The 9,397-nt window shown below is 37.3% G+C and overlaps 1 protein-coding gene across 3 annotated transcripts; it reads left to right on the forward strand.

Moving 5' to 3' along the window:
- Positions 1-3,034: 3,034 nt before the first annotated feature.
- LOC148850242 (Reticulon family protein) lies at positions 3,035-9,030 on the forward strand. Of its 3 annotated transcripts, none has more exons than XM_088945116.1 (6): positions 3,035-3,291; positions 3,419-3,599; positions 3,691-3,832; positions 3,928-3,997; positions 4,088-4,262; positions 8,726-9,030. In XM_088945116.1, exons 1-5 carry the CDS (start codon positions 3,186-3,188, stop codon positions 4,252-4,254), a joined length of 666 nt encoding a protein of 221 aa, XP_088801242.1. In that variant the 5' UTR covers positions 3,035-3,185; the 3' UTR covers positions 4,255-4,262; positions 8,726-9,030. The 3 variants fall into 3 exon arrangements, with proteins under 3 accessions (XP_088801242.1, XP_088801244.1, XP_088801243.1); XM_088945118.1 differs by lacking the exon at positions 8,726-9,030 and adding an exon at positions 8,092-8,436; XM_088945117.1 differs by lacking the exon at positions 8,726-9,030 and adding an exon at positions 7,087-7,602.
- The last annotated feature ends 367 nt before the right edge of the window (positions 9,031-9,397 follow it).

A 9,397-nucleotide genomic window follows, 5' to 3' on the forward strand; every position in this document is an offset into this window, starting at 1 on the left:
TGGATTTGGACCCAAAGAGAGTTGAGTTGAAGAGTTTAGGCATAACATAAACAGGTTCAAAATAAAAATAAGGGGCTCATGGAAGCATGGTTGACAATGACAAGAAATATGAGGTAAGCCCATGTGTGAACCAAACTACAAGCCGGGATTGCAATGGAACCAATGCTGAACACTGTAATATGGACTTCTGGGAATTTGGACCTCATGTCGTGGTTAGGTGTAACGTGTAAGATGATGATTCCTGGCCTGCTTCGGAATCCACCAAGCCTGTATGTATATAACATTTCCTTAAATTTGTATGTACATTTTTATTTTATTTTTGACCGTAAGTTCAATCTCATGAACAAGTCCAAATGACCATCTTGCTTTGATCATCTATCATATATGGGAAGCAAGGAATAAGCAATTATTTGAGAATATCAATCAAGAACCTCTGCAGGTGGTAAATTCAGCATTAAAATTCCAACTGGAGTATCCAACATCTAGGCCTCCGCAACCTTGTTGTCAACCGTTACATCTCAACAATATTCCATCTTTGTTTACTAATGAATCTTTTGATCCAGATTCAGGTAACGCAGGATGAGGGTTCATCCTCCAATATGTCAATGAACAATATACCATTGCAGAAGGCAGGTCTTCTTGAGCTCTCACCAGCTATGATGCTGAAATTGGAGCCTTGTTGAGAGGACTGCATGTGGCCCTTTCAAATAGCATAACACATCTTTTGGTGCACTCAGATAATGATGTCTTAGTGGATTTTGTGAATACAGACAGAGTAACTCACTGGTTCCAACAGCTGCACAGAAATTAACTGAGACAACTAACAGGCTCTTTTGATTTTATATGTTTTGTACATATTTTAAGACAATATAATCAGACAACCCATCTTTTTGCTTACATTTTCCTATAAGGGGCAGATCAACTTACACTACAATTCTAAACACTCCCCGTATGTAACCCTTTTCTATATGAATATAACCTCTTCTTTTTGTTGCTAAAGAAAAAAGTCCAAATGCCCAATTGATGACCCATGTAGAAGTGGACCTAAATGCATATAATTAAGCTGGTAGGGTCGGGCTAGGATTGGATAGATTATAGTGCTCTTATATCCCCTATAAAAACCAGTCCAGACCCAAGCCCAGGCCCAGGCTGTCAGTCCATGACCATCCCCTATTTAGAAGGTAGCTTTCAAATGCCGATTGGCAGCACAGTCTTGACTAGCATTTGTTCATAGCAGATCTGGATGAACCCAGATATCTTGAAAAGCAGAAATCGATTATGCATCCTAAGAGTCGGTGAGAATAATTTCCATACTTGTATATTAAATTTACGGGAAGATACTTTTCAAAGAAAAAAAAATCATATGAAGATATTTTCTATGATGGATGGATGATATTCTCCCTACATTGTTTTTGCTTTTCAAGAATTTCTGTCTCAATATGGACTAAAACTACAGCTCCGTTGTAGATGAATGCCACAAGTAGAGCTGCCAATGGGTCGGGGGCTGGTACCAATCCCGAACTGAGTATTCTACAGACCCAGAACCAGAACTGTCCTATTTTCTTGAATAAAAAAGTAAGGACAATCAGGTCAGACTGGGTTGTGCTTGAGATTTATAATTACCTGTGATATAAAACTTTAATTTTGATAGTTAAGCCATAATAATAATAATCATGTTAATAAAACAAGTAATTTAAGAAAAAAAAATCTATCTCATATACAATTTATAAAATATACCTTTTGGACATGAAATATAACAAATATTGCTAAAAATCAAGACGTCTTTATATATTATTAATTATATAACTAATTCAAAACAGTAATAACTAGTTCGCCCAATTATTAATCGGGACAAAATCAAGATAATCAGTTCAATCAATTCAATTCTATTAGATAGATCTAAGCATTAACAGCCCTAATATAATATAGGCTTGCACATCAGATAAGTGAATACATCGGCTGTTGGCTGTGGAATCAATGATAACACTCCACACCAGTCAAAATTTGCATTCTTAGTCGGAATGGTCGTGAGACGCATTGAGTAGCATGGGGCGTCATCATTGATTCCACAGTGTGCTATGTAGCTCATTGCATTCTTTGTCCCACTTAATTTCGAACTTTCGATAATGGTCCACAAGTCTGACCAGAAAAACAAAAACTTTGAAATCAAACTTGATACGCTATTCTTTAATTTATTTTATTTTATTTTTTCTGATGCTTATGCTATCCATTAAAGTCGAAAGATGATTAAGTAGTGGGTTATACATGCTAATGGGCATGTATAATATACCGCACAATCTTAATCCATCGGATTCAATTTAAAAAGGGAAATTGTTTAAAACTTTATGACTTTTCAGTATTTTTCTTAAATTCATTATAATTTTTTAAAACGTCAAAAGAAACTAATGGCATGCAGTAATTTGATGTTAAATAAATTAGCGGGTGTTAATAGATTCTCATTTTACCCTTTGTTATATTTAAAACGTTCTTCAATAATTCAAAATTACCCCTGTTATTATTCAACCCAAAACCCATTTTGAAGCTTTTTTTAAATATTTTCAAGCAGCACAATGAGAATAAAATGTCTATTAATGAATAAGAATCTTATATATATATATAAAAGGAAGTTGGACGTTTAAGGACATTTTAACCATAATAATAATAATAATTTTGTCATAAAAATTATATTTATATTAATGTGACGACTTTTCTTAATATACACTAACAGTGATCTTTATTTTTTAATGATGGTAAGGGTAAGTTCTAAGAAAAATGCTGAAAAATCATAATGAATTTTAGACAATTTCTTGCCGAACCAACCTTAATTATCAGGTAGAATTTTGATAAATTCCACCCGTGATTGGTCAAAAGTCTTCCGATACCGTATCTTTCCAGAATACTAAAAACCTCTTGCATAACCAAACAAAAGATTCCAATCTGACGTTAGTAATATAGAAAGACGATAAGTCCCAAATCAACTGCCTTCCCAAATCCACACGGACCTTTTATATTTAACGAGGATTCATTTTCAAATCATTCAGTAGGTACTACAAATACAATCCATCATCGCCCATCGCCCGGCTTTGCTGGATCGCTTTCTCAGTTGCTCTCTCACACTTTCCTTCTCCGTCCTCACTGGTTATCATCTGTCCCAAACCCTAACCACCATTTTCCAGCCATCCAGTATGGGAGAGAATGATCTAGACCGTTCTACGTCGGAGCAGGATACGTTCGCGGTTTCTCACCCCGTTTCCCGGAAATCGGTTCATCAACTTCTCGGCGGAGGCGCAGGTCTGCAATCCCTTCTCTCCCCTCCCTAATTTCTTTGATCTGTTGCTTTTTCTTCCTTTTTCCAATCCCTAATTTCATGAAACATTACTGCCTCTAAACCTGAGAGAGAGGATATTCGTTTTCGCAGTTGCGGATGTGCTGTTGTGGAAGCGATGGAGCGTTGCATCTTTTATACTAGTCTCCACAACTGCTGTTTGGTTCATTTTTGAACGGGTTGGATACAGTCCATTAACACTTATTGCAAATGTGCTACTTCTTCTGGTTGTCATATTGTTCTTCTGGGCGAAATCGGCATCTATGCTCAATAGGTATTTGGGTTTCAATTCTCAATTATTACCTGCACTTTGCGCTCTCATTTCATATGTTTCTTCATAGCAAATAATTAATACTGATATCCAGGCCTCTTCCTCCCCTACCTAATCTGGAAGTTTCTGAGGAATTTGTCGGAAAAGCTGCTGTGGTATCACGTGTTTGGATCAATCGTGTACTAGCAGTTGCACATGATATCGCCCTTGGGAGAGATGTCAAATTATTTCTTCAGGTCGGATTGGATTTTACCTTCTTTTCCCATTCTGAAAATTTTCTTTGTTCAGGCTTTTCAAGTGAAAATAATCGTTTTCTGGTTTTCTTTCTTAGGTTGCTTCAAGTTTGTGGCTTGTTTCATGTTTCGGGAGTCTCTTAAACTTCTTAACTTTTGCCTACATTGGTGAGTTCTTTTTTCCATGTTAGCACATGTTTTGGTGGAGATCCTTGCGCATCATCCAGGTTTTGGCTCATCTTCTTTGGTTTGCGACAGGTGTTATTCTTTCCCTCACGGTTCCCGTTTTGTATGACAAGTACCGGGACCAAGTTGATGAAAAGCTGATTATAACACACAAAATCCTTCTGGCACAGTACAGGAAACTTGATGACAGCATTCTAAGCAAGGTTTCAAGGCCAAACAAGGAAAAGAAGATCCAATAGAGATGACTGTCAGTGCTCTCTCCCCACTCCAGCCTCTCTCTCTTTTCCTGTTGTGTGCATTGAGTTCTAGCTTCGTGATACTCGCATGGCATCAGTATTTTCATATGCACATTTCTCTTGCCTTGTTATTTTTCAAGTTTTTTATTTTTTTTTAATTCAAGGGTTAGGGACGATGAGAAGGAGTTGAGTTTTATTGCAATGTGTCACTGTCAATGTTATCTTCTTGTTTTATGATGATATAATTTCTTGTTATTCATTTGAGGATTGTGGTTTTGGTTCGGACCCTCACTTTAGGTCTATTATACAAATAATATGCTTGGATAAGTCAGTGTTGAGAATTATACCCGGTCCCACGTTTGCTTTTATTTTCTCAGTAGTTTGTTTTAGTTGTATCAGTAAATGTGACTGCTGGTCTGGGAAAATATGAGGACATGGCCGTGTTTTAGTTCTATCAGCCCGTGATGGAGAACCATAATTGTTTGTATTTTATGAATGACTTCCCTTTCAGAGCCCAAGTATATATGGAGTTAATGGGCAATAATCAATTATTAATTTAATGCAGAATTACATTTACAATCTTGGACATGAATTAAATTTATAGTTACTATTATACCCCCTATTGGAACAAGCCAACTCTTACTAATGCCCATGAGTGCCTCTGTTTACTATAGGAACATCCATTTATAGCTTTTGGATGGGCCAATAGGCCATACTATCCACATCAGCACATTCTATAGCTCCTTGAAGTGCAAGTATTCCATCATACTCTCATCAATTTCATCTGTATTTGTAACATCTCTGCTGGCAATATTATTAAACTTTCTTGCAAGCCCTTTTTATCATTTCAAGAAACATTAATCCTTTGGGGTTTTGACCCATTTCATGGTGTAGGAAGGCCTTAGACTGATCCCTCTGGATAGGTTTTGGAAAAAAAAAAAACTAAAAAGATCGTGTGGGATTCAAAGCACTGATACACTCCTTCTGCTGTATCAGGGTGTATCGATATTTTGAACTTTGATGAAGAAGTTGCATAGTTGCTGTAAATGTGGCTATGGCAGGCAGCTATTGTATTATTTTTATGCCATTAATATTTTTTACCAGAATGATGTAAGGGGTTGATATGTACAGTGAGATCCCCCCCCCCCCCCCCAAAGGAAAAGATGTCATTTTATACAAGAGTGGGAACCACCAACCCACAGGGTGAATTGAACAATCTTTTGATCGATGCTACTTGGTAACCTGGGACTGCCGGGTGTGATTGGTTGATACTAATAGAGGAGCCATGGGGGAAACATTATCAGCTTGTTATGGACCAGTTAGAATCTTGGTGGGATTCATTGAGAGCTCATTCCCTCGAGTAGCCTATGGTCACTTAATCACCTTATGAGAGAAGCTAGATCATTTGTATCATGTTGAATAGCTTGTTGAGGTCAAGTCTCAGATCTGTGAACTTTATGGCAGATGGCTTAGCAAATGAATCCCTGGGGATGGATGGAAGGAAGGGCTGAGGTAGGTTTATTTTTCTTTTGTGAGTCTCTTTGGTTCCTTAGATGATTTGATCAGATAGAGGCAGTGTACCTTGTGGCAAGTTGCTTAGATAGGTCGTTACCAATTGCTTGGTTCAATGGAAAATTCTTGGGCTGACATGACAATGCATGTTTCAAGTCTGAGAGGGGAGCACTTATTGAAGAATTACATAGGTTGGGTCTATGTTTCATCCACTCTCCAAGGACCACAGATGGTGGAAACCAGCAATGCATAATGGCCTTTTCTTTTAATGCTGAGATAGTCCATGCAGATATTTGTTACAGGTTCCATACCTTTGTTTAAATCTATGTAAATGGTAGTATACTTACTAATCCTTGTTGTAGTCTCAGAAGCTCTTTGGTTGGTGAACTGCAAAAGGATGAGGTTTATTTTGACATGGACATTTGGAGAATGAGTTATAGCATCTGCTCTTCTCAGTGTTCTGACTATCATAGGTAATATTTGTTGTAGCCTTGGGTTGGGAAGGCTTTGAGCTGTAGTACCTTAGAATCAATTAAGGGTCTAGTTATGAGTAAAATGTGGTGAAGTAGGAGGGCAGATGGATTGAATTCATGCTTCTTATCAGAATCAAATTATGTAATAGAGACCCTAAAGGATGACCATATGTGTAGGTAATTGGAGACCATCATATAACATGCAGAATCCTTGTGGAAAGAAATTAAAGGGCATTGGAGAATGTCTGATGATAACGAACCTCTGCTACTTGAGAGTTGAGGCATTGAAAGCCAACAGATCATGGGACTATTGCTTGGAAAGAAGATTGAAGCTAACTTCTTTAGTTACTGCTAGCAATGTGCAAATCTTGAGATGGAAGTATATTACTGCATTATATTGGAAGGTTTTAGCCACTTCTTGAGATAAAGTTGTGATATATGGAATTATAGCTACTTCCTTCTGGATGCAGCTTGAGGTCTGGAAGTTGATTTGAGCAATACATGGTATTTTATTGGATTTAAGCTGTTTCTTTGTCGGGCACAGTTGTACCTTACAAATAGTTACTAGCAAAGTTCACCAACTCTGCTAGATTGAAGTAGTGATACATGGGCAGAGGTGTACTAATTGTATTTATAGCTTGAGTGCTGGAATGAGGTCTGTATATTAATGGGCAATCAATGTAAAGTATGCAAATCAAGACAAGACCTGGAGCTCAAAAATGTCTGTGCTCAAGTAAATTATATTCTTAGGTTACATGGGAATTCATATTTTAAATATATTACGCTTGTACTGTTATGCACTTGCGTTTAAGCAAAATGATTGAAGTTAACTACTTGATAGTGTATGCAGAGTTCATGCCAGGTAAGCAAGATCTATTTTTCAAGCAAGGAATATGGTTGCTCCTTTTTCCAGATATGGAGAGTATGGTCTATGGTGAAATATGATGATGATATTTGGGTCTAGACACCTAGGTAATGAATCTAATGTAAAGTCAAAGCAGGTGGTGATGCCTGGTGATTATGTAGATACGGTTACAAGGTATAAAGAAGAGAAACTACCCTCTCAAGTAGGCTACTTGGAGGCAGTGACATTTGTGTTAAGGGTTCAAAGAGAGGGAGCATAACATGGAGTAAAATTCTTGCATCCAAGTATAATTGGGCGGAGCTTGACCCTTTGATTATGTATCTACAACAGGTTACCTCAATGCATATAAGCATGAACTGGTATGCTGATTCATGCGACTCAGAAGGCCATCATAGGCGGGCATGCTATAATGTTGGTGAGACAATTGTTGAAAAGAATTCGAGTCATGTGATGTACTTGAGGACAGATGAATATGAGGCATGATTTGTGGGCTTACGGACATTTTTTTGTGTGGAGGTTCTTTCTTGTGCATGAAATAATTGTTATAAACCAATACTTTGTGCAAATGTGCAGCTAATATTTTCAGTGAACCTAAGACTATTATAAATATTATCATGGTGCAAGTGACCGGATTGGCTGGGGACAAATCATGCACGTGGTCTCGGCAACCTATCACCAGTAAACATGCTTGCATTCCGTACACATGGGCCTATGTGGGACCCACACTGTGCATACAGAACACTGGCATGTTCGCTTGTAATAGGTTGCCTAGCCCACTGTGTATGATTTTTGTCTCCAGCCAATCTGGACTCGCAAGTTTCCCAGTACCATATGAATATTATTATGATATGCAAAAAATGCCTAATTTTAGGTTTCTATTCTGTCCACCCACACCAAGACCTTAAATATTGGGTAATGGCCTTTTTTTTTTTAATTCATTTGATATTGGATATGTGGATGTATTCTCAAGTAGGCCAAGCACACCTGCAGGTACCAGTTTTTCCCTAATTCTTCAGGCAAGGCACGGATGACTGTAATAAAAGTATGGAACTTCTGATGTTTAATCATGATGATTTTTGGAAAGGGAGTGAACTGGATCACTTTCCGGCTATTCGATGCTTCAAGTATCAAAGACTGAACATTGAATGTATCCCAGTTAAAACTTTGTTGTATCGAAAAATCAGTTAAACCAGATAACGCTTTCTCTGAGCAAGTGAGCGAGCGTTTTTTGTATAATTACTTTTAGGAGACTTCTCTCCACTGTCCATTTAGTTGGTAGAAACATGAGGTTATTTATAATCATTTGTGAGGCTTTTCCCTTTAATTTATTAACCAGAACCCAATTTTTGTTTAATTTAAAGCTGATAAAATCACCTAATTCTTGCGAGTATCGGTAAAACTGAAACATATGTTACGATACTCGATGATATGATCGATACTATCAACGTTGTGTTAGATACAAAAAAAAAAATGCATGGATACGGAATTTACGTGGCTACTTGATTCTCCCTCCCCGTATTCTTTGCATCATTATATTTGCTTGTGTTGTTTTGCTGATTTCGTATTAATCGAAACGTAATAAATTTTTGTATAATTAACCTATTTATGATATATTCAATTTCAGGTTTTTCTGTATAGGATCCTACCATCGGCATTAGCATATTTATCCGCCAGTGGCAACTGCAGGAGTCTCATCTTCAACTTTATATATATAGTGGGAGACTCATTTCTGACTGTTGCTTTGAGTGAACATATTATTCACAAATTCTGATCGTCTTGGGTTCTATCATCATTCTTCTTTTGCTCCGTTTTTTCGGCTCCCACGGTAGTAAAAATTTCTGCTAACGTGAAGGTGCTAAGGATTGCTGGGTTATCTGGCATGTGTTGACAATGCACTCGCAGTATTTGATTTTTTCCCATCCCTTCAAATGCTACATCTACATCTACCAACCATCGGAATCTCGTTAATAATATCCGCAAGTTCTATCCTATATTCCTATCCTGCCAAGGGTTAGTAGAACGTAGATACGATTTTTAGTTTTTTTTAATAGAATGCTGATGGTGGTGTGAATTTAAATCGGTTTAATCCTCCAAGGAAGGAGAGGCTATGTTATCTGTCTTAAAAAGATATCATTAGTATACTTCAATCCAGTGTTTTCAACTTGCCATTTGATCCATCTGGTTGAACTGTTTGAATTGTAGTCAATGGTCAAGATAAAGGTTTAAAGTATCAATATGTATCGGCTTGTATCAGGTCAGACCATGGGTCAGAGAGTAGCTGAGCCTTAAACCAATC

This window comes from Nelumbo lutea, chromosome 5 (genome assembly GCF_056320005.1).
Source record: "Nelumbo lutea isolate HS-2025 chromosome 5, American lotus-T2T, whole genome shotgun sequence".
NCBI classification, from domain to species: Eukaryota; Viridiplantae; Streptophyta; class Magnoliopsida; order Proteales; family Nelumbonaceae; genus Nelumbo; species Nelumbo lutea.

Bases quoted from the DNA above. Each gene is read 5' to 3' on its own strand.
- LOC148850242 (XM_088945116.1), top strand. From the start codon at position 3,186: ATGGGAGAGAATGATCTAGACCGTTCTACGTCGGAGCAGGATACGTTC. The intron at 3,292-3,418 runs GTCTGCAATCCC...TCGTTTTCGCAG, and splicing joins ACTTCTCGGCGGAGGCGCAG to TTGCGGATGTGCTGTTGTGG. The intron at 3,833-3,927 runs GTCGGATTGGAT...TTTCTTTCTTAG, and splicing joins ATGTCAAATTATTTCTTCAG to GTTGCTTCAAGTTTGTGGCT.